Here is a 25,854-nt window from a genome sequence, read left to right on the forward strand (position 1 = left end):
GGACCTTCCCACTGCTCTCCTCTTGTGGCGGTTCATGGGCACTTTGTTGTGGGATGTTTTGTTAATTTGTTAGGACATTCATCGGTTTTCTGTTGGCTTAGTCACCTTTTCACCTGATTTGTGGCTGCATGGTTCTCCACAGGGTGAAGACAGGAGTGTGAATGTGTGATCGAGGTGGAGAGGGTGGGACCTCACTCCAGGTCACCCCTTTGTGCAAGAGACAGCCTGCTTCCACCCACACTGTTGGGTTACACAGCACATGGACAGAAGAAATGAGCTTTGCTGGAGTTGCTTAAAGTCACTTGCCACCGATTTTGATTTTCTTGGGGTTTAGGTACAACTGAGATGTATTGCTTGGCTTTGGCTTGTACTCTTTCACTCTGGCTTTTTTGTCTCCTTTGTGCCTCAGTAGTACTACAGAGCATGTGGCTTCTGAGCAGCCTCACCGGGTAGCTCATGCCCTCAATACACACAAGCTCTACTGACCCACTTTCTGACTGCTTTTCTTCCTTTTCTCTTGGTGGCCTTGAAGTTCTGTGAGTGTACTGTTTGGTGTGTGATCACTGAGGGAATGGACACACCATAATTGTGAAGATGGGACAGCTGGAGTGGCTGAGACGTGCAAGTCTTTGTGTAGGGTGTTTGTAAGGATGGACTTTTGTTTTCAAAGAATTGTGTGAAACAATGCTGTGATTAAAGTATAAAACTTGAACTGAAGCAACTGACCATTTTCAACAATTTGCCAAGTTGAAAATACTTGAAAGACTTGAGGAGAGGAATGGATGGTAAATACGAACTAGATACAGCAAAGATTATCTAATTCCATAACTTGGGGTTTTTTCCTTTATTTATTTCTTTCTCTGAATAGGAGTAAACTGGTATTTGAAGAGTAGAGAAGTTCTCCAAAACATGTCCTGAACTTTAACAAGAACCCTAACTTTGATGCAAAACCCTCTGAGGTGAAATATAATATTGTGCTTCAAAATTCACTTGAGGTCTATCCCCAGCATACTAGGAAATGCTGACTGTTCCTGCAGGCATCTTCACACCTTCTAGTTTGAGTTTGCACCAGGAATCACTCCCAAATAGTGGCCAAAGCAGTGCAGTCAGCCTTTCTGTGATTATCTGGTTCATCCTCTCTGGAAACCAGGCTTTGAAAGCACCGAGCTGTGCCCATCTCATCCTGTTTGAATATCAGCACACCCAGACATGTAAACAATGTGCTTCTTCAGGAGGCAATGAAAATCAATGAGGCTTTGGAAAGACATAAAGTCATGGCCTTATTTGGGAACCTGCAAGAGGCTTGGCTGTCACAAGAGAATATTTTGGCTCTGTGACAGTTTTCTTTTATAAGGTTCTTCAGTGAGGAATCTCCTGGGTCTGTGCAGTGATAGTTTGAAGTGTTGTGTGTCTTTTTCACTCCTTTCCAGGAATATTTGCTTGAGGAGAAGCCAATATGTTGGTCAAAAGAGGCCAAAGACCCCTTTTAACCTCTCTTGTCCAAAGTATGTAGAGAAAAAGCAGGTTTTCAAAGATAAATTAAAAATTCCTGGTATTTCAGCATTCTTGAGCAAACTCACATGTTTTTATCATAATTACTTCTCTATATCCTTTTTATTTCTCACTACGGGTTTGTTGAGTGCTGCTTTCTGTTTATGTAAGTGTGGGATTGTTTAGAAATAATCTGGTCTGACATTGCACTTTTGATCCTTACACTCCTTGGGAACATTTCCTTTATGTTCCTAACACCTTGCAAACTGTGGTGGGATAAAAGAGCCTGCATGATAAAGATAAATAATAAACTGAAGGGAGAGTGTCAGAGACAGAAGCATTTTAGACTTGGAGTTGTTTGGGAAGAAAGAGGGAGGAGAGGGATTATCTCAGCAGCATTTTGAAAGGGTTTCAGAGGAGGTAGTTGAAAGAGAAAGGGGAATTAGAGAAGAAAGATGTGATTATAACCTAAAAATCACTGTGGCTGTTTCTGAATCCCCTGTCTATATGATATAGAGGTGGAATGTAAAATTACTTAAGAGACTTAAGGTGGTAAGAGTTTAGTGAATTCTGAAGAAAGAAGGGCCTTCAGGCCACATTGATGTTGGAGATGTGGGGCACATGGATCTGTCACAACATGGATACCAGAAAGGACACCCTCAAGCATCAACAATACTCTTAAATAATTATAGTTTTTGGAGAAGTTGAGAAGTCAGGACAAGAGGGTGAAGTCAACACAGTCTGGTTATGGGACTAGCACCTATCCTTCAGATTTTGCTTCCTACAAAATACCCTTCTCACCAGGATATTGAATCCTCCAGCATCTTTGTCAGGTTTCTCTTGACCTGTTCTTGCCATTCCTGTGCTTGTGGTGACCCAAGACACATTTCAGCTCTTTTCTGCTCTGCTGGTGCCTTTCTGTCCCTGAGGAGGTGGGGAGGGAGCTGCACAGGCTGGGCTCTGTTCCCAGCCCTGCACTGCAGTGACAGAGGTAATATTTGGCTGGTGCTGGTGTGTCTTTGGAGAAAGGGCAGGGGGAGAGGGCAGAGTGCCTGGAGCAGAAGCAACCCAAGGGTCCAGCATAGTTCTAATGTCATTTAATATTGTGCATCTAATACCAGGCTGAGGTAGCAAAAGGGGCAGTGCCCATGGCAGCGGATGGGAAAGGAAGGTTTGAGAAACCTGAGAGAGCCTGAGCTATTTGCAGCCAATGTGGGGAATGCATCTAGGAATGTGAGGCTGGAAGGAGCACGTGTCAGGCTGATGTGCAGTGCTCTGAGAGAGAAATGTGAGTTAAAAATGTTGAGGAATAAGGATTCTTGTCTGTGCCTGGAAACTTAGAAGGAATTTCAGGAGCAAGGGAAATAATTTTTGGATAGTATTTGATGGTTTATGTTAATTTCTCATTTTATGAGTCTTGTGAATTGATTTCCAAAGCCTTGCTATTTCTGTCTTCCCTATCAAGGTCATTGGGACACACTGGTTACTCTGTAGCTTCATTCATTAGAAATTAGCTAAGCTGGGATTTGACTAGGATGTTTATCTGGGATGACCTGAACCATTTGCTTCAGAAAGTCATTCATACTTGAAAAGACAAGATCTCATGTTAAAGGACAGGTCATGCTCACCTCTCTTTCCCTCCAACTATGAGGAAAGCAGGATTTGACTCATGAACAAATACTTAATACATGAAGGTAGAGTGAGTTGTCTGAACTGAATTGGTGCCCAGTTCCATTTCAAATGACCTCAAGTGCTGGATGTGTGGCTTATGGCCATGACCAGAGCCCAGCTGGATGCCAGACACTGTACACATGCTTGGACCTCTGGATTTGAACCCCAAGCAATGCTAGGCAGGATGGCACTGGGAGTATGCAAAGTTTCAGCTGTGAGCACTGCTGGGAGGGAAAAGCTTTTGCTTGCTGCAGTTTGCTGTGGGGTTTGGTGTACAAAAATGAGTCAGTGGAACTAGAGCCAGATCACTGTGATTGCAAAACTCACTCCTGACTTCCCCTTCTGTCCTTTCCTGGTCCTGGATACCTCCTTTATGCAGTTTTGGGATGGACAAAAGTGTATCCTATTGCTTTTCCCAAGGTTGTGACCTGATTGCAGGACAGTTTGGATGTGTTCTGTGTGGCTTGCCTTTTAGTCTAACCTTAGTGATGAAAAGGGGGCAATTGGTGTTGTACTAAGCTTGATTCATGGTAGTGTAGGGCAGTTTGTACTACTGCTCCTTACTTGGCTGTAAAAATGCTACTAGCTCTACCATAGGTAGTTAATCATGGTTGTATTGGCTAAGTAAGCAGGTTTTTTAAAGACAGAGTGAGAAAATGGGATCATTCAATTGAGAAATGGTAAGCCATGCAATTATAGCTGGCAAGTAGTGTCTATGACCTCCTGCTCTGCTCCTCCTCCCAAGCTGTCCTGCTTTCTTCTGGCTGGGTCTTGATCAGAAGTGGTGGATGGCCAGGGCTTAGGGCTACTGGGACAGGTCATGGTGGTGATTGATTTGTTGAAGACTGGTTCAGACTGTGCATAGAGCAGAGGTCTGGGTGCTGGCAGAGCCAAAATGAGAATTCAGACTTCATCAGTAACTTCACTACACAGACCTGAAACAAATAGTCGGGCTTTACTTGCAATTCCAGCCACCACTTCAGAAATCTTGTTCTTATTAGAGAAGATACAGGAAGATTAGGAGATGCATGGAAAAACCTTGGTTATAGAACACAAAACAAACTCCCTCTAACATGGGGGCTCTGTTAATGTTTTGCTTTTATGAATTTTTGGGCTTGTCCTTTTGTTAGGAAATTGAATCTCATCCCTGCTACCACTGGAAACTGGAGAATTGATGCTGTTCAGATGATGTGGGGTCCTAAATGCTGCCTGGGTTCATGGGTTGTATAAAGGCTTTTGCTGTGATGCATTTTTTGTAATTTTCATGCATTTGACTCCAAAGAGTAACTTGCAGCTTATGTTAAAAAGGTATTTTTGTGTTCGTTTTGACACATCCTTTAATTAAAGTGTCAGACCTAATACTGTTTCATTGAAAAAGCCAGTGGACCCTCTCCAATGAGTCCAGCAGAAGCAGAAAAAACCAGGAGCTGTGATATTTCTCAGCTTCTTAAAGAAAAAACAAACCAAAAAACCTGTTTTTTCAGTCTTTCTATATGTGAAGAACAAGTGAGGGATAGAAGCATGATATTCAAAACAATACGTTGCAACGTAAGCTTCCTGCTTTGGTTTTGATTTGCCAGGGAATATCATAAAACATTTCCCCTTGCTAGGTCTGGCTCAAAAATATTGGGTCTTACTGATACTCTGCAAAGAGATTGGTAAAGTTGGCACATATCCATTGGCCCTCTGCAGAGCCCAGCATGGCCACATGCATTTCAGAGAAAGGCCCCCCTGAAGTTCTCCTGGGTTTTAGAATATTCTTGTGGCCATCTCTAACTTTCCTCCAGCCTTAAAGGAAGAAGGCAGCGTGAAGTCTCAACATTGTGGTCTGACTGTGTCAGTGGTTCTCCTTAAAGATGATGTATAATCTTCCTCCCCTCTGTGTGCTTTCCTCAGGGAGCAGGCGTTGTCAATAAGTGAATTCCACATGAGTTATCACAAATAGGAGAGGTTGTGGGAATGACCTGATGCTGCTTGTGGAACATCTGCTGTAGCAGCCAGACACACTTCAGGAGCAAACTGTTCTGTGCCCAAGGGATGGGAAGGTCCTGCTCACAGAACCAAAGAGTTGTGGAGCTTGGCAGGGACGTCTGGTGATCATTGAGTCCAACCCTTGCTCAGGACCTTGTCCTAAAGAGTTTTGAATATCTCCTGAGATGCTGATGCCAACCTTTCTAGGCAACTTGTGCCAATGTTTGAGCACTCATGGTAGAGAAGTTTCTTCTGATTTCTGAATTGAATTTCCTGTATTTCAGAATTTGTACCTATTGCCTCTTGTCAGATCTGAGAAGAGTCTGACTGCCTCCTTTACTCCCACATTGTGTGTTTTTACTCAGTGGTGAATGTGTCTATAATGATGTGACACCAAAAGCCTTACTGAAGGCAAGACTTTGCCAGAACCTGGCCAGAGTGACAATGGTGAAGTGGTGTTAATTTTAAAGAGACAATGGAGAAACATGCCCAGACCACAGCAGCTACTGGGTTTATATTCAGGTTCAGGTAGGAACACCCAGGTACCTCCCCGGATATTGTGGATGTTGTTGTCCAGTGTTGTGGATCAGGGGACAGGGAGGCTTTGACACATTCGAAGATGTTTCAGGTGCCTGTTATATCACTGTAGTTGGGTCCATTATGGCTCATCATGGCCCATCAGCAGAGGTAAAAACCTTCAGGCCACATGTGAATGTCCCGGGGCTGCCTGGCAGGGGAGTTATCACAGCTGAGTGAGGATATTCACAGTGAGGATGAGGTGACAGGACCCGCCTGGAGGGGTTTGCCTCTGTCCTCACCTGCCCAACACCAGCTGTAGCCTGTAGGGCTGGGCTCAGGGTCCTCTGCACATCCCGGTTTCCCCACAATGTCTGAGCCATCAGCATTCCAGCCTCTCTTCCAGTACCCCTTGTGGGTACATTCCTCTCCCCAGATCTGGGATGATTAGACAATAGTATCCCCATTGTCTTATCTCATGTTCCCATCACAGGTCACAGCCCAAATTCCAATTGATAGGCATATCTGGGGAGGTGTGGGCTACGGGGATGGCTGCCTGCTTCTTTGCAGTTTGCTCCAGTGGGGAAGAGCCCTTCTATGGTTTTAGAAATGTTTAATCCATTAACTGTTTCAGTCTCTCACAATAAGAAGACCCAGCTGTTACTAGGAATACTCTTCTAAAGTTTACCAGAGAAAATGTCTAGTAGACACTGGTATTTTCCATGCCAAGTAACTTCTGTCCAGCCAGTATACTTGATAATGAGTCTCAAATTCAGGCAACAGTGTGCCCCTTTGTGTGGAGGAAGTTGCTTGGTCCGTGGTGGCTCCTACTTTTGACTGCAAGCATGCCACTCTGCAGATGAAACATTTATAAGATCTAGGCCACTGGCTTGCTTGGAGATGACAACAAGCCAGGGTGTTTGTGGTGTTATGTGTGTTTGTATTCATGTCTGAAGCACACAGGTGTGGCTTTGTTGAGATATGAGGTGTGCACCCCACATAAGTGTCCAAATGTTTTATTGTGAAGTGCCTTTTACTGGATGACCGTGCTTTATTCATACACTATTTCCAGTTCCACTGACATTTCATTTGATAGTGCCAATAATACTGGTTGAGTTTTAGTTCTAACTTCACTTTTTTCCCCACTTAAGCTCTCACAACTTGGAAAAAGTCAAATTGACCAAATTCTAGATTTAAGGAGGTTTCCAAGGTACATTTCCTTTTATTTTCTCTGATACTGTCTTCTGCGTTCTGCTCTGTGTTTGTACAGATACTAATCAGCAAAGATGTAGCTGTGGTAAGATGCTGTGGCTGTCAGGTGAATATTGGGCAGTGTTATTCATTATTACAAAGCAGACTTCTGTCTGCAGCATGATTCATATTTATCTGTGCTGAACTGTAAAAAAAAGATTGATAATCTTTTATCTAGGAAAAGTCATACATTACTACCTTGTATCTCAAATTTGTATAGCCTTTCCTTGAAAGGGATTTTTGTTTTTTAATCAGTAGGGCCATAGAATGGTTTGGGTTGGAAGGGACCTTACAGACCATCTAGTTCCCTTCCCTGCCATGGTGAGAGACACCTTCCCCCAGACCAGGTTGCTCAGAGCTTCATCCAGCCTTGCCTTGAACACTTTCAGGGACAGAGTGTCCATAGCTTCTCTGAGCAACCTGTTCCAGAGCCCTGCCACCCTCACAGGAAAGAATTTCTTCCTAATATCTATTCTTAACTGACCTTTCCGTTTGAAGCAGTTGTCCCTTGTGCTGTCACTACATTTTGTATGATTTTAAATAATTTCTCATAAACAGGAAGCAATACCCAAATCCTGGTCATATCAACTAACATTTACAACCTATACAGACTGAATCTTAGTTTTTAGGTGTTTGGTGACTTGACCATATTTCTTCTTTTACTAATTTTAATTTATCTCATATCTACTTTTCTGTTGTTTATGTGAACTGCTTTTCCATTTTCAGCCTTCTATGGCAGTCAGCACCATACAGTCCTACACTTGACTGGGTATTTCAGGCGCTGTTGCAGTGATCAATAACTTAATAATCCGTATGGAGCTTTTAGTTTTTACCCTGACTGGCTCAGTTCTGTTGGATTGCTAGCTGTGACTTGGTGCTGTCCCCAAGGGCTGATAGAAAATCAGTGAGAACCCCATTCTCTCTGGTTCACTCCAGTGCATCTTCCCTAAAGCACTAGAAAAAGGCAGATGAGGCTGTACTTGGAAAAACATCCCTTTCAGCTGCTGTGCACTCGTCTGCACCTGGTACAGGGTATCTGTTCATGAAAATGGTATGTGAGACTGCCAGCATGATAAGAGTAAAGCTGTGGGAGAAGAACGTTGGGAAGGCATCAGACACCCTGTGATCAGGAATCTCAAATTTTGAGATTTGCAAAGCATGAGAAATACTTGGGCCAAAGTTGAGAGGGGAAAAAATCAATTTTTTTCTGTGCAAATATTCGTGGGCTGTGATAATAATGTGATAACATGATATATGGTAATAAGGTGATAGTTCCAAGATATATAAATAAAGATATATAAATAAAGTAAGATTTTTTTGGTGAAGGTTGACATTGGAAAATCAAACTTTCGTGGTCAACCTGAAAACCTGAGAGTGAAAGGAGAAGCCTGAAATATGCTGGACTATCCTTGTGCATCAAAATTTGCATTATATTTTAAGGCAACACATAATAGAAATCCCATTGATAAAAGGAGGGAAAAAATGTTCATTTTTGCCCCACCCATCCTTCCCTTTAACAGCTGAAGCTTTGAGTCAGTACTTCAATACTGAATACATCTTTGTTCTGTAAACTTAAGGGCACTGCAATTATTTTCACAATTTCCCCAGTACCCAAACAAACTAAGGTAGCCATTCCTTTTCTATTTCAATAAACATTTTAAACTTCATTTTCGTAAGCCCAAGACAGACTTTTGAACTCAGAGACAATCCTGTTGAAAGGAGATTTTTCAGCATATTCTGGGAAGCTGCCTGTGATTGCCACATTCTCCACTCTGCAGAAATTTTGGAGCTGCAGTGAATGAACACTCATTAGATATGCTGTTGTTGGCTCATTTCCCTTCTCCTTTCTGTTTTCTTCCTCATGAATTGAAGTGAATGCAGAATTTTTCAGTACAGTTGCAGGGTTTTTTTAGAGTGGTCTGAATATCACTTCAGCATAATGATAATGCAGGCTTAATGACAGAAGTCCACTGTGTTAGTGGCTTTCTTCCTTTCTTGAGCAAGGGAATAAGTTACTTCATTAAAATATCTCAGTCCGTTTGTGATTGGATAATGTCACCAGGCATCTGGCAAAGGCTTTGGTGGAATCTCAGGTCAGGAGGACAATTACTGATACACTGATATACCAAATAACAATAATGCAAGATGGTACACTTGAGGAAACCAGACTTTTGGCCGAGTATCAGCATAAGGCCCTTTGATGGCAGTGAAATACTACATAAAACCAGAAATTTCACCAGTATCCTCTGCCTTCTTCTGGCTTGTCATATTTCCAGGCTCATTTTGAATCCTTTGCTCTTTTGACAAGCTTTCATCAAGGATAACCACTCCTGTTACAGTCTCATTTGTTTGTTAGAGCCCAGCATTAAAATTGCAAATTGTTTCCCAAAAGCTACTGCTTGTCTTCATTGGGAGGGACACTCATTGTCACATCTTTCTGGCCTCTGATCAGAAGGTGGAGTCTGGGTCCCACAGTTCCCATTACATCAATTGTCCCATCCACTGTTTAGTAAATTTTTATTTCATGTGACATAATTTCAGTGTTTGGTAAAATGCTGGACATTTGTCATCAAATGTCTGGACTGGTTATGCTGCCAGGAAGGGAACAAACAACTTCTTGTAAAAAATTTCATTGCTGATTGTGGTTTCTGACACAATTTCTGGCTGCTTCTCAAGACCTTCAGTCTGGCTCAGGGCACAGGAAGTTACAATCTTTGCTAAAAAGCTATAAGGAGGTATTACAGCCTTGCATTTATTTATGTATTTGGCAATTACATGTGTTCATGTGACTTTCTGAAGCCCCTGTGTGTTCTGTTTGGTAAAATTTCCTGCTGAGCCTCACCCATGTCTGCAGTAGGACATGGTGGTCTCGGATCTTACTGTTGAATATGGGAATCCTAGTAATTAATTAACCAGAATTGAGACTAATGGTTGTCTCACAAGACAGAAGTCCTGCTGTTTCTTTCTGTAATGCTATCAGCTGTTGTGGAAGTGCTGGCCAAGAAGAAAAGTTAAAATGTTATCCTAATGAAACCTTTCAACAGCTGACCTCTACTGTATATGAAAACTTTGTGGAGGATGTTTGCTTTTCTAGTCCTTCACAGTGAACTCATTGATGACAGAAGCCTTGACTTGAACAGCTGGCTATTTGTTTGCATTGTGGCTGTGGAAAAACTGCAGAAATTGGAAGACCAGATAGTGATTTTGTCAACTTTGTTTCAAGAAGGATGCTTAGGAGAAGCAGTGTGTTTGATCTTAATTCTGTAGAAAGGTTTTATTTTAGATAAACAGCACGAAAAAGAAACAAGTTTAAAGTGAAAACCAGCCCTCTCTTCTTGATTCAAGTTATTGGAAGATTGTGGTGAGCAAGAAAACAGAACTTCAGAATTCCATCCTTCTCCCATGAGGGATCTTGGCTGGCTCTGAAGGTATAAAACTATTTCCTACAAAGTCAGGAGCAGAGCAGTTGCTTGCAAGGGGTACCTCTCCCATGCCCATCTGCTTGGGTGCTGTATACAGTGGGCATGCTTGTGGTGAAGTTCAGCCTAAATGTGGAAGGTGGATTCTCTTGATGGTTGCATTGTTCTCTCTGCTAATTTTAATCTTTTATTAGGCTGTAGCCAGAATCACCTACCTCGCAGTCCTTCTCTTGCTGGATGCTTGTGGAAGAATTAATTTCTGTCAGATGGTGTGACTGCATGTGTTTTAGTGCTCCTACAGCGTGCCTTTATTGTCACTTAAAACTACCACATTTGTTTAGAGGAAATAAAATGAAACCCAAGGTCACTACTACATTAAAAACACCATGCCTCAAGTAAATGTGGATTTTTTTCGTTTCCAGTGCTGGATTTTATTTATTTAATTTTTTTTTGCCAAAAGTGCCTTTTCCTTTCACTCCAGCCCCTTCTGCCTATATTTTTCAGAGCCATGAGATCAGATGCCACAGTTACCGTGGCCTGTCCCCAATCACTGTGTCTCGGAGATGTGTCAGTCTGAACACTTTGGATGCTTTTCCAGCCTTCAAATCCTGCAGCTCAGTGGGACAGCCATTGCCCTAGAGCACAGTGAACCTCAGGAGCTGTAGTTGGGCCTGGATATTTGAGACTCCAGCCAAAATCCTCCGTGTGTTTCCTTGTGCCAGCCTTAGCAGTAAAAGAGGCAAGTCAAGGTGGGGAGCAACCCCAGAGGGAACCTTGAATTTGCTGTCTCCCTGTGACTTTCCCAGACAGCATGTTCTCACACTGCCCCATTCTCTCTCCTTCCTAGGGCTGTGGTCGATTTCCCAGGATTTGCATCTCCCTCATTTCCTGCAGTGCTCACCTTTCAGCAGCTCTGTAGGAGCAGGTGACTGGCAGTGCCTGTCCCCCTCTGTTCCGTGCTGGCACCCCTGGGTGTCCCCAGGCTGTGGTGGCTGATGCAGAGTGACAGCCTCAGGGTTAAACCTCCCCCTGTCCGTCCCCATCGCGCTGCTGAGTCGGGCAGCTTGGGCAAATCTCCCCTACAGTAACTCTCAGCTAACACCCGTACAGTCCCTGAGCGAGCTGGGGATGGGAGGCACCCGACCTGCGATTCCAGAATTTCCAAGGGGTGGCTGCGGGGATGGCGAGCTCTGGCTCCCGGTGTTTGGGCTGTTCCCCAGCGCTGCGGGCAGTGTTTGCTCAGCCTCGGCACTCATCGCTGTCGGGCCGTGTAATCTGAGAGCAGCACATGTGGCGTCCGGGGCCGGCCGGGAGCCTCCCCTGGAGTGCCTGCGGCTGTCCCAGCCCGGGCTGGCCCCGCTGGCCCCGGGAGGGGCTCCTGGCGGCTCGGGGTGGCCGTGCCCGCCAGGCTGTCCCCGTGTGTCGCCCCTGGGGTGCGCAGCGGCCGCTCTGCCCTGCGCTGGCTGCGCTGTTGCCATGGAGATTGCGTGCGCTGTTGCTAGGCAGCTGAAGCATCCTCGCCCGCACACTGCAATGCCACGAAATGCTCAACTTTCCTCATTCCCGTCTCCCTTCTGTGATCTCGCAGATATGACTCCTTTGGCTCTTATCCCACTTCATTCAGTTGCACTGCTGCGATTTCTTGGTGTTAACCCTGTAAACCCTAAAAAAGCCCGCGTGGCACTGCAAATAAGGATTATGGCAATGAGTTCAGGGCTGAAGGAGTTAAAGTGGTTGGGGATAGACTACAGAGGAAATGATTTCTAGCAGATAAACTACTTTAAATGTTCTGGCTTTCATGGAAGGGGAGGTTTGTGGATGCAGTCTTTTGTTCCATCACTGATGGTTTAGATGAATAAAAACAGACTAAAATATCACTACAAGGTAAGAAAATCAGCTTGAATGGGCCTAATTAATCTCTTCGGTTACAATATATATTTAGCTTTTTTATTATCCTCTGCTTGTGCTTGCTGATTTTGATGTAGCATGTGAATGATAATTTAGCTGTGAAGCCTGTCGCGTACCATATTTGACTTATTTGGCTTGAATAATAAAGATATCAGCCTGTATTCTTGGAGTATACTGCATTAATCAGACTTGCAGGAATGATCACATGGTACTCTATCGCCTTTTCCTGTTAGCTGCTGCTTGTCAGCAGCTGGCTGAGCTGTAGGCTGCAGGCCAGTATCTGCATACCCTTTCTCCTCAGAATATTCCAAAAATACTGTCTCGTCATTATGCATTTTGCTGCAGTTTGACAGACTAAATGGTCCTCTGCACGTTAAGAAGATTATTTTAAATTTCAGAGCATTTGTGTAGTTGCTAGGCCATGTATGCATTTGAAGAATTCAGGTAGGCTCTCTGTTTTATACATCAGTGTGCTTGGTTTTTGTTCTCACAAGGTTTTTGCTGTGTAATGTCAGTCAGCTCTACAGTTAGTTCTTCAATGTGCAGATATTTATTGCGTTTTAGAATCTCTACCCTGTGCATGGGGAGAAGTGCTTGAAGGGTTCGTTGCAGGTAACGGTATCTTAACTGCATGATGAAGTGCAAAGCTGGGTAATTGATTATATCTTGCACAAATTTCATAGCCATGCAGCCAGAAACAGCGAGTACAGGGTAGTTATAAATATAAACCAGAAACTATTCTCTTTAAAAGGGTCTTTGCTATTTTTAGTTCTGGAGAATCTGACAGATGCTCCTTCAAGATAAAATACCGATGGTGATAGAGAAGAGAAAATTGATGCTTGGATTGTACATAGGATTATATTTTATGCTGCTGCAGAATATACTTGTCTTTTTTGTAGCCTTGTAGCTGCAGAATTCCTTATGAATTACATTAAAATAAGAATATTGTTAAGTTTCTTGGGGTTGGTTTGTAGTTTGCAGACATTTGAGCAACTGTGATTGTTAGAATATGAAATTAGCACTTTTTATTTGATATCGGTTCTGCTCAGTATTGCCTCTGCCCCCTCCCCTCCTCCATCTCCACCCCCAGTATAACTCCATCCTTATGCAAGTATTGAGGTCTATTAAAACCTCAATAGACATTTGAAGGCATGAAACAGAATTTCTACCCTCACTAACAGACAATTATTTTCCTATACAGTTTGGGACTTGAAAAAATTCTGGTCAGTAGTTGTGGGGTAGGGAGTGTCTCACTTTTTGTGAAAAAAAAAAAAATAAATTGTTTAATGTGTTCAGTTCTTATAACTTGTGTTATAAAATTGTCCAGATAAAATGGTGACAATTTTGAAGCAGCACTAGGCATCACCTTATGATACATTTGTCTATATATCATTTTTATAATGTATCTTAAATATACCTTTCTTTTTGATTCAAAAAAATGGATTGTTTGACCAAGTATGTAACTAGAGGAGATGATGGATTCTCTTTCTATACACAATGAGCATTTTTTATTAAATACTTTAAAATTAAACTTTCTACCCTCAGATGAGATATTTTTAACATTATTTCTGCTTTTGTTAGGCAAATATATTGGCAATTTCCATTATTTTGTGAGTTGCTGCTCAGTTCTGTGTGTGAGTGGTGGCAAAAGCAGGTACAGGACACCCCCACTCTCCAAAATGTTCTGATTCCAGCTGCAAGAGGTGAGGAGACCCAGGATGACTGTGTGTATTCCTCCTGTTGTGAGATGCAGCATGAATGCTGTCTGAGAGGAAAGATTTTACTGGAAGACCGGATAATGCTGTGTAACTGCTGTTGTCAGGGCTGTCAGGAGATGCTTGGAATCTTGACATTGCTGATTGTTGGCAATAATTTAAGGTGTAAATGGGTCCAAGCTTACTGTGCCACTTACTGTGCCCACAGAGTTGTTTGTATTTCTGCCAGTTGGTTGGGTCCTGTTCTTAATTGAGCGAAATCCTCAATAAATCTACAATGAGAAAAAAAGAGGATGTTTTTAAAATCCTGCTTTAAAAGCCTTAGCTGTCTTTCAGTGGCTTTCCTAGACATCTTGGGCCAGAAAGACACCTAGTTTTATGGCAGGAATGGTCAAATGCTGATTACACACCCATTAGGCTTATTAAATTATGTGTCAGCCTCTCTTAGACTTGATTTGAAAATAACATTTGATGTGCAGACTGCTAGACATTTTCTTGTAAATTTTCTGCACTGGTAGGGCTGGCGTTTCTGTACAACAGCATTTAAATGACATTTATTTTTTTGGGAATTTCTGTGGTGTTTTGTTGAGGTTGCATCTGTGTGTTGATGGTTGGTTTTTTTTTTGTGGTATGATTATTCTCGTGCCTGTGGCTATTTTAGATTCTTATGGCATCAAAACATATTTTGCAAGTTAAAGATTGAAAAGAGGTCTAGTTGAGCAGTGGGGTGGAAGCCTCCCTGCCATGGGCTCCTGGAAGCAAAGTGGCTGTAGCAGCAGAGGGCACTCTTCTCTGACCTAAGGCTTTAGGGTTGCCCCACTCTCTTTTAAAGGTTCCTGTCTTCCATGTGCACAAAACACAGGCTTGCACTCATCTCTCACCTTGACTTTAGCCTGAGGTGGATGCTCATGTGTGTGTTGCAGCAGCAGGGCTGTTTCCATCCTCCAGTGCACCCACAGGCCTTGAGCACCCGAGTGTCCCCTGAAGTGGTGAGCCCAGCGGGGCCTGCTCATGCAGACCCAACCAGGGCATCTCTGTGTGTCACTCTGCTTTTTTTTTCCTGTCTCCATACGGGGCCTTTAGGACCTGCAGGGCTGCCCAGAGGGGTGGTGCAGGCTGTAGCACCCTGAGCCTTTGCCAAGAGGCATCCCTGCAATCAGGCCACCCAAGTTCTCCCACTGATTTCATTTTGATGCAGCCATCTTCACCTCCCTGGTGAAATGGTGCCAGGTTATTTTTGTGAAGTGTTAAGCAGCTGCTGGACCTCTCTGAAGAATTGTTTCACTTAAAGACTGTGACTCTGGTGTACTGTTTGTGAAAAACTTATCTGTAAAGCCCTTTGGGATGGAATCTTTCCTGTGTGGTTACTGGCTAGATGTAGAGAGACTTAAGCCTCTGAAAAAATTAGGGAGTAAATCCATAGAATAATCTCACAGCTTCTTGTATCAGCCAAGCTTGGTTTATCTTCCTCTTGGAAAGAACCTAATATCCCCTGAAAAACTTTGCTTTTAAAGCAGAGGTTAATGGAGCTAAGCCCCTTCTCAGTCCATATGGGCTTCTGGTTTCTGTGTGCTATCTATGGGTTGGCCCATTTTATTGCTGATTCCTGCACTGTCTTCATAAAACCCCAAAGATGACATACATTTGGGTTATAATTGGAGGCAGGGTTGTTCATAAGCCATGCTTTTATGACCTGCTGCTGACCGCACTGCCGTAGGATGGCTCTGCACGTGAAGCCATCAGGAGGATGGTGCACTTGGCCACGAACAGTACTCCTCATTTGGTATCTTCCACCCAGATTTAGCTCTCTAGTGGCAGAACACAAATGCATTTTCTTTTCTTTTGTTGCTATGCCTTTATCTTTCTGGGATATTACTTGGTATTCTTCGCAGTGAGCTGGTGTCTGTCTATTTCTGCTACACCGCCCACCACAGCACCACGGTATTTTTAACTACATCTTCTATTCCCCCATCCAACGAGCAAAACTGAGAACGCTACAGGAAGGAAGATGAGTCTCTCAGAGCGAGCTGGCTCTGAACAGAGGAACTGAAACCCACCGATGAATAGAAAGCAAAGCTCAGAATGAACGCAGAGCGCTTGTGTGCCACGGTGCATGGACAGCCTCCCACCTGCTGGTCCCCAAAGCAGCAGCAGCACTAGAAGATGTCCCCTGGGAGCAGGTGATCCCCTGTGTCTTTGGGCAGATGAAGGCATGGAGTTTATTGTAATGTATGAGCATTTCATGGCCGAATTTAGCTGCACAATTGAATCAGCACACGGGAATTCTGATGTTTAAGCTGTTTTTGCTGCTGCCAAGCAAATAAACACCTGAATATGCCAAATTAGTGAAGAATTTTGGTTTTTACATGATTCTGTAAAAATGAATTGTGGTGGCAGGTGCCCGTCAAATGCATGCTCTGACTTAGAGTGCAGCTTTCTCCTCTCTCTGCTGATCAACAGAAGGACACAAGGAAATGGAATGAAGCTTCATCAGGGGAAGTTCACACTGGACTTTAGGAAAACATTCTTCACTGAGAGGGTGGTGGGTCTCTGGAACAGTTCCCCAGGGAAGTGGTCACAGCACCAAACCTGTCAAAATTCAAGGAGTGCCTGGACAATGCTCTTAGTCATATGGTTTAGTTTTCGGTAGTCCTGTGAGGAGCAGGAAACTGGACTTGGTGATACTTGTGGTTCGCTTCTAACAAGAGATATTCTGTGGTTCTGTAATTTCACTGCTGACATTTCAGGTATCTCCTGAGTACCTGGCATGTTTATTAAAGAACTGTATAAAGGAGAAGCATGATCATTTTGTAAAGATGGATATTACAGTAAAAGGCACGTGACTTTTCCTTCCCCAACTTTTCCTTCTCCAACAAACAGCAAGGTGATTTATCAAAGGGACAAAAGGCTGGTGCTACGAAGGGATGCAGGCCTGTTTCCAGTAGCTTTTCCTGCTGGAAGTTCCTAAGAAGAAAGCCTTTTAAATAATCACAATTTTCAGAAGTGACACTGCAGTTTGAATAGCCAAGCAGCCTTAGGAAGCTGTAGCTGAAGTGACAGCCAGCATGGCTTCTCTTGTGGTGAATGGTGTCTGACAAATACAGAGGCCTTCAGCAGTGGGGTTACAGTGTTGGTGGATAAGGAACGAGTGACTGTCATCATCTGCCTGGATTTGTGCCAAATGTTTGACACTGTCCTGTACAACACCCTTGACTCTAATCTGGAGAGGCATGGATTTGACAGATGGACACCTCAAGGGATGAGAAATTGGCTGGATGGTCACACTCCAAGAGCTGTGGTCAACAGCTTGCTGTGAGAGTGGGCACCAGTGCTGAGTGCTGTGTGGCAGTCTCAGGGGTCAGTGTTGGAACTGGCACTGTTCATGTATTTGTGACAACACAGCCAGGGGGATTGGGCACACCCTCAGCAGGTTTGCCAGTGACACTGAGCTCTGTGGTGCAGTCAGCACACTGCAGGGAAGGGACCTTGACAGGCTTGAGAGGTGGGTCCATGTGGACCTCATGAAGGTCAGCAAGGCCAAATGCAGGGTCCTGCACCTGGTTCAGGGCAATCCTAAAAGAATGGAAGGTGTTCAGGGCAGGGAGGTTGAAACTAGATGATATTAAGGTCCCCTCCAACTGAAACCATTCTATGACTCTATGACAATAGAAAAGGATTCCTGTTCATTGCTGCAAGAAATATGATCATATTGATGAGTAAGAAGCATCAGGAGAGTTGCCAAAAGGCTATTTCAAGTTGCTACAGGAGTGTAGCTTCTGTGTAGAGATATAATGGAGAAGTGGAACAGCAGCACTACAGAGAAGTGTAACAAATTGTTGTTCCAAATTGGTGACTCTGACCTTCCAGGTTAGATGAAGCAGCTAGTGAAAAACACACCAAATGATGTAGTTAATCTTTTCTGACAAGAGGGGAAAAGTTTGATGAGTAGTTGTTTCTGAGTCAAAAGGTGTTGAAATGAAAGGGAGAAAGCAAGTTTAAAAAGGAGAAAATTCAAGGATGGTACCTTGGCAGATCATAATTAGTTGCAGGATCTTCTGACCTGCATAGCTGAACTCTCCAATTGTATATCATGTTCAAAATATCCTGTAGGTGCTTAATAAATAACCACAACTGTATGAACCAGAAAGCTGCAGGCTTGCCAAATCTCTGCTTTCTCTGCAGTTCCCACCAGTGAACCAGCTGCTTCCGTTCCTCCCTTATGTCCTTACATGGAACACGCAAATTCACAGAGCTATGGAATGGTTTGGGCTGGAAGGGACCTGACAGACCTCTCACTATACCAGGTTACTCAAAACAACATCCAGTCTTCCCTTGAACACTTCCAGAGATGGGGCATCCATAGCTCCTCTGGGCAGCCTGTGCCAGTGCCTCACCACCCTCACAGTGAAGAATTTCTTCCTGAGAGCTAATCTAAACATCCTCTCTTTCTCTGAAGCCATTCCCCCCTGTCCTCTCACTCCATGCCCTTGTCAAAAGTTCCTCTCCATGTTGCTTGTAGCCTCTTAAGGTACTGGAAGGTGCTATAAGGTCTCCCCAGAGCCTTCTCTTCTCCAGGCAGAACAACCTCAATTCTCTCAGCCTGTCTTTGTAGGAGAGGTGCTCCAGCTCTTGAATGATCTTCATGGCCTCCTCTGGACCCCCTCCAAGAGGCTGATGTGCTTCTTGTGCTGGGAGCCTCAGAGCTGAGCATGAAACTTGATAAAAACATGTTGTTGAGACAGAAATTTCTGATTATCTGCAGGAATTGGAATGCAAATATCAATATTCCATATGATGCATCTCATCAGAGAAAATGCACAAGCCTGAGGGGCAACTTATGGTTCCAATAAGATCTGTAATACCCTTTGGATAACTCTTCACCCTTCATTTTGTGACTGAGAGACAAAATTTTATATTTTTTTTCTCCAAAAACAAACTTGCACTAAATTAAAAAAAGAGGAAAAGGAACTAGTTTTTAATTTTTCTTTTGCTGAAGGCAATTGCCTCAAATCTGTTCTTTGATATTGGAAATTGATTTTCGATCCTTGGATTTTGGACAGTTGTTATTTATCCACACAAGGCATACACCCTGAGGAAATGTTGCTTCCTTAAACAGCAGATTGAATCAAATGTTTTTGCTGACATATTTTTCCCTGTGACAACTGACACTGCAGTTGCCACATATTTCAGTGGTTTAGCACAGAGACATTTGAAGAGAAGGAGAGAAATGCTTCTAAGAAAGTAATGTGAGAATGCTGTTGCTGGAAATGAAGATAAGCATGTACTATTCTCATAGTGGCTATGTTGAAATATTTCTACTGAAGAGGAAAATAGATAGAGACTCTTTGTTAGAGGTGGTGGAGTCAGGTTTGGCCGGATTTTAAGGGGGAAAAATTCTGATGTTTGGGCATATAATTTTATCACAAATATAAATATGAAAGGAGATTTATTCCAGGATATTCACTGGATTGGAAGGGCTCCACTGTCTATGTTAGGAGGTAATTTCCAGTCACAGTTAAATCAGTGTAAATTGTCTGTGGTGTGTGTATTTAGTGCCTAAAACAGGGGAAGTCTTCCTGTCTGTGGAGGAGCATTCTTTTCTTCTTTCCTGTTGAACTGTAAACCCTACAGAGCACCAGTCTCACTGGTGCCAAAGGCTTGGATCACAGCCTTTGTGAACCTACCTGAGGTCTGCAGTGTAATTCATTTCCAAGCCCAAGGAATTTCCTCTCTATGCCCTTGCTCTAGGCATGATAACCTATTGTTGCATTTTTATCTATGTCTCTCTCATCTCCAAAACATGTTTATCATTTTCTCCCTTTTTTTAACACTCTCTCAACTCCAAAACATGTTTAGCCACCCTCTGTTTTTTAACCAACCTTGTGGTAATATTTGCAAACAAGAAGTGTCTGCTGTTGTTTAATGAGGATCCAGACACACTTTTCAGAAATTAAAGTAGCTATCAAGACATGGAAATTGATGTCAAGCTTTAAAATGAAAATAAACTTGAGTACAGATGGCTTCTTTAAATAACAAAATTTCTGATAATTTTTAAATCCACCTATGGGCATTCATTAGAGCAAGCTATTCTCAGTGTCATTCTAGTGTTTTCTAAGCCTTAGTGTGAAGTCTATAAAGATTTGAAGCATTTCAGCTGAACTTTCATGGGAAGTAGCTGCTGCTCACTTCTTCCTACCTGCAGTGCTTTTTCATAGGGGTGGATGCTTGGTTTCAGTATCCTGGTGTCTCCCAGAGATGCTCATTACCTCTGTCCCTGTCCATATTTTCAGCTACAGGACAGCGTGGATATCCGAATTCCCTCTTGCCTTTTCTTGTGCAACAAGGCCAAATGGATAAAATTGCTGTTCTTGTTATTTCTGCTGTTCATAAGGTAGATACAGGACATGGGGGCTTCTTCCTATGATCCTTTTAATCCTTGTGGTGTAAAGCCTCAGACTAACTTCCCATGGCAGGGAAGGAGATAGGGGAAAAAAACAGGGTGAAAGGAAATTAATTAAAGGAGGAAAAGCCAGGTAAAAATTTAGGGAGATTATTGAAACTTTTTTTTTTTTTTCAGACTGGAGGAGGGTTTTATATCAAAAAGCTTGTTCTTTCTTCTGACTGTAAGAATTGTTATAATAAAAGAAGTATTCCTACCAGCTTTGCTCTCCACAGATTGTCTTTGCTTCATGAGACAGCACTTTTTGATGCCATTTTTTCTAGTTAGCACCGTTCTGCCCAGCCATCACAGCTTAGCTGATGTTTGGCAAGGGGCTGTTTCTCATAAAGTGACATTAAAATGGAAGTAACAGATAAGACTCTTTTTGACATGCATTGCAAATTACTTGAGATCAAAGTCACATTCTTGTTTTAATTGGGAAATGGAAATCTAAGAACCACATTTCAAAAATGAAGAAAAATTCATTTTACACGGATCAGATTTTCACAAGAGCATGTATCAGCTCTGATTATTCCAGGGAGGAGGACCAGCTGGATGCTATTTATGTAGAAAATTTGCCTTTGTCTTTACAGGCTCACATAAATGTGGAGTATTTGAATTGTTTGAAAGTTTCAGTTTGTTTTTCAGTGATGAAGAGTGTGGAAAATGTGATTCTAAGCTTGTCTGTGTGTATTGCAGAATGGGGGAAGCAGGCATTTTGGCCCTGACGCTGTGCTGTAATGGTGCACAGTAACTGCTTCTGTTATTGTACTGGGACAATTTTGTTGCAAGAGAAACAGCAAAGGATTTAGGAGCCCAAAGTGCTAGCAATATGAAGGAAGGGGAAAAACCCACCACTGCTATTGGGAAAGGATCAATCTCAAAGCTTGAGAATGACACTTCAAAGTCTGTATTGGCTTGTTAGGCAAGATTCATAGTACTAATAAGAGGCAATGCACTCATGTCAGTAGCTCCCCTATGGTAATTTTTAACTACTCCATATAACCAGTGGTATTTTCAAAGCTCACTCAGCACAAGCTCATTAAACACAGATAGGCATTTATTTAAACTATTTATTAAGTTCAGTGTGAAAAGGAGAAGAAAGGAAGCGTGTTATTAAAGAAGAAGGTGAAAATTAAGTACCCACAGGGTACAGCCCATGAAAGGTATCTCAGTAATTTGACATGACAACGATGTCTGATTTATTGTGGAAAATCCTGACATTGCTGACCAAGATGTAACAATATCCTGGTTTTGAAGGTCGAAGTAAGAGAAAAATCAATCCTGAAATACAATGTGATTTCCTAGCATCAAGACTTAGGAAGTGGAGGGGCTTGTTCAGAGGGCACGCAGTGCACTTGGCATCACCTCAGCTCCCACTGCAGTTCTGCTCCTTTCAGATACAATTTTCCCTCCCCAGAAAGGGTCACATCTGTGCCTGCAAGTGCACAAGCACTGGGTGTGGGTGTGAGCTCAGTCCCTGCAGCTTCCCACGTTCCTTCTGAGCTCCAGCCACACTTGTGAGCTCTGGGTCTGCATCAGGATAACCTTGACTGCCAAATACTGGGGATTTCAGCTGGCTGCTCTTGTGTGTGTGGGTGAGGGGAAAGCAAGGGGTCAGACGTGGACTGGTTTTCCCTGTAGATGCAGAATTTGGCTCTTGAGGTCTGGAATGTGTTTTCCTTTGCTTTTTTGGTTTATTCTGTCTGAAGTATCTGAGGTTGGTCTGTCTGGACTGGTGATGCTGAGGATGAGAGCCTTGGTGTCACACACAGGGACTGACACCTTTGGGGTCCCACCAAACTCTGAGAGCCTGCTACTTCTTGGGGCTTTACCCCATCACCTTTCTCCACTATGTGTTGTGAGCCAAGTACAGCACTCAGCTGGCCATGCTTCACCAAATTAAAGTTTCTGGTGCTTTCTCAGAATTTCTGAGGTTTTCAAATCTTTATGGTCAGATTTCATGCTTGTAAATTACACGTATTTAAATTAAAACAACTAATTTATAAAATCTGATGCATCTTTTAGTTGTTTCTCTGTACTCCAAAAGGATGATACAAAGCCTTTTGGTGGGTACCATGAATAGGAAGTTGAATTTTAAGAATGCATTTTGAGATATATCCTGATTTATATTGAGTCCATTTGGGAGAGGAGCTGTTGAGAAAAGCCAATGCAAGGGAAGCAAAAGCATGCCATCATGTTGCTACACAGGAAAAATGCACTGTACTGCAGATTTGCACTTGTGGTTTAAGGTGATGACGAGCAGAAAGCATATTTCCAGGGCTTTCTTTGTGAGCAGATTACTTAAACCCAGATTCCTTCAGATGTCTGAGCTCAGTCATGGAAGCATTAAGAACAAGAGTCAGAAACTTGACTAAGACTGCTCACTGAAACCTTTATTAAACTTTAAAGAAGGCAATGAAGCAAGGATTAGATGTAGCTGGGTGTGGAAAATAGCTGTGGAGACAGGTGTTGCTTGTCAGTTTGAGTTTTACTTTGATGTTCAAGCAAGCCAAGGCAAGTGGGGACAGAGCTGGTGGGCAAGCGAGGCAGTGTGGGTGCACTGAGTTAGCTGGAATTGCACCTCTCACTGCAGTCCCCAGAAATGTGCATCAGGGGAAGCCAGCCATCCAGGAAATTGGGCTGGAGGAGTCATCTGGGCTTCCTTAGTTTGTGTCCAGCAGGCAGACTCTAGTCTGAAGTCCAAAATCACTGTAAATTCAAAGGGGATCAAGTTTGATAGTGGCAGCTGTGACATGGAGCTGAGGGTTTGTCTTTAATGCTGGGATTTAATGCAGGTGCTGCCAGACATGGTACCTGTGTGCCCATGGACATGGGGGACTGTCCCCAGACCAGTTATTAAGGGCAGAGAAACTGAGGTACAGAGTGTCCTAAATCCTGGGAGTGGCACTGATGAGTGAGATCCAAGCCCGTCTCTTTGGGCCTCTCTTGTCCAAGGATGTCTTCCCACTGAAACATGACTGTAAGTGTCTATATTTACATAAAAAAATTAGATATTTTTATGTGTGTTTTTACATTGTTCTGTAAATGAAAGTTTGTATTATGTGAGGACTTTCCTTGAACTTTCCCTGCTGGGGTTGTGAGAATAGTGCATGGAGCCAATGACACTTTGTTTTGATTTCTAGCCCAAGTTACTGTCTACAGTGATTCAAGTGTGGCTTCTAGACAGGACTTATTTGTATCTGACCACTAGATTTGGGAAAAGGCTACATGTTTATTTACACTACTGCAATTCAAATCTATTTATCTGCTACACTTAATGACAGAATGTGTGGGCTTTTATATACATGGAGAGATCTATTTATATATAGACATATTTAGGCAGAAAGCAAAGAATGATTTTTTTTTTCATTAGTACATGATTTTAACAGGCAACAGGAACAGGGAATTTGGTGATAAACCTGCAAAGTGTCAGATCAGAAGATACAAATCCCAGAGAAATAGGCATGGGAACATGACTGAGAAGGAGTGTTCAGAGAAAAGCACATGAAAATTAGTATCAGCTACTTTAAAGGTAAATATCAGAAAAATGCTGTCTTTGTAATGGTAATCATAATTGTGTTCATATAACAGTTAATGGTATCACTGTTTTGATGAGGAGCATAGAAATCCCAGAACACTTTAAAGATGTTCATCGAGTAACTCAGTGTTCTGGCAAAGTTGTTAAAATTATCCCTACTTTGCTGTTAGTAGGAAAAGTAAGGTTAAATAAAATGCCAAAGGTCAGATTCCAGATTAGATGTAGTGCTGGGAATAGGGAACAGGCTCAGACTCTTTCAACCCATGGATTTAATTCAAATGTTTGAAATGGAAGGACCTTGCCATGTTGGGAATTCACATTTGAGATCGCTCTTCAGAAAGCTGGTTGTCTTCTACTTCTGTCTTTTTTCTGCAGTGGAAATTAGTCCCACTTTCAGCCATGAGAGGATTAGTAGTGCTGTGGATGCAGTTGTGCAGATGTCTGGGATGAGCTTCATTTCTCCTAACTCTGAATGTCTACATCCGTCCTGGTCCCTGTAGGCTCCTTGTGTAATCAATGGAGAGAAAAAACTGCTGCTAACGTGATTCATCTGACCTGTTTTAGCCACCTACTTTAGGAGTAGATGAAGCATGCTCTAGAAACAATTTTATTTCTTCTGATTTTAAGGAAGTCCAAATGAAGAACTGACACTTAGAGGTTGTCTGGACTGGACAAGGTAAAGCAGAACTCAGAAGAGTGTAAGCAGCTGTAATATTTTGTCTGCCTCATACTGTGGCTTACAGGAGTTTATCTTTTTCATACTGGCGTTTTGCATGTGTCACTTTTCATTTTATCTTCTTTATTTCAGCTTCTGGCCTGTATTTTAATGTCTGTTAGATTTAACTACAGTTTCAGAGTGCAATCATGGGAATGACCTAGGTACTGTCTCATTGACTGGGGTGATACCACAGCTTTGGATTCTGTATATTGCTTGAATGCATATCTTTATTGCAGGAAATGAAGTAAATAAACTCCCTTGTAAAACATGATGTTAGTCAAGACAGAACTTGACTTCTGATTGGGGTACAAGCACCTCTTCCAATCATCTTCTGCCCTCTTAGGGAGCATTTTAGGGATTCTGTTCATTGTTATCCTGATTCTTACCACATCCCCTGGGATGTTCTTTTTCTTTTGGTTTACTTTAAATTCTCCTTGAAATATATTTGAAATGCAGTGCCTGTGATGCTTACACAGCCATCTGAAGACCACTTCTACAGGGGTACCCAAAGCACTACTGCATCAGTTCTCTTAGGTTAATGTGCTCCTCTGTATCCATACAGGCTGTTTATAAAATCTCTCTCTGTGTTAAGTTGATGTGCCCTTGTGATTTTGATGTGCTTTGGCTCAATTACATATGTGTTTGCACCCAAACCACTGAAATTCTGTGCTGTCATGAAACTTTCCAAAGGAAAGATGTATTTAAAAGTCCAAAGAGCTACCTGTTCCTGGATAGTAAAACCCATCCAGATGAGGAAAACTTCCTGAATAGTTGAATAGCTTGCTTCATGTTCTAGCTGTCTGCCTTTTGGGATGCTGGAGAAGTTGTGGAGAGAATTGCACGGGATTTCAAAAGGTTCCTGTTGTATTAAACACCTGAAACACAGAAGTGGATATGTCAAAGTGTATCTGAGCATTTCCTGGTCTGTGACTTACAGTGACAATATGTAACTTTTGTCATCTCATTTGGGTGTTACTATCTTTATGCTTTGAATCAATTAGTTAATGAAGCTGGGAAAGCTGACATTTGCCTGAAACCACTTGTTTTTATGAAGTGCTTTGCTTTAAATGTCATCATAGACCAGCCTGGTGTCACTGGTGCAGTAGTTTGCAAACACTAAAAAGGAAACTCCCTTCAAGAAATAATCCCTGTGCTCCTGTTTACATGATCTTGTCAAAGTCTCAAACCATTGTGCTTTTTGTAGAGCAGCTGGG

The 25,854-nt window shown here is 42.6% G+C and overlaps 1 protein-coding gene across 2 annotated transcripts in view; it reads left to right on the top strand.

Annotated features, from left to right (window-relative positions):
* Positions 1-12,106: 12,106 nt before the first annotated feature.
* EVL (Enah/Vasp-like) overlaps positions 12,107-25,854 on the top strand; it is a 117,792-nt gene continuing 104,044 nt past the window's right edge. The window contains exon 1 of one of the 2 annotated variants that reach the window (XM_015630894.3): positions 12,107-12,203. Coding sequence is in view for 1 of the 2 variants with exons in the window: in XM_015630892.3 (XP_015486378.1) it covers positions 12,649-12,671 (23 nt within the window). In the remaining variant the exon portion in view is untranslated. Of the gene's footprint in view, positions 12,204-12,473; positions 12,672-25,854 lie in introns of those variants that run through there. The other variant, XM_015630892.3, reaches the window with a different exon arrangement.

Source organism: Parus major, chromosome 5 (genome assembly GCF_001522545.3).
Source record: "Parus major isolate Abel chromosome 5, Parus_major1.1, whole genome shotgun sequence".
Lineage (NCBI taxonomy): Eukaryota > Metazoa > Chordata > Aves > Passeriformes > Paridae > Parus > Parus major.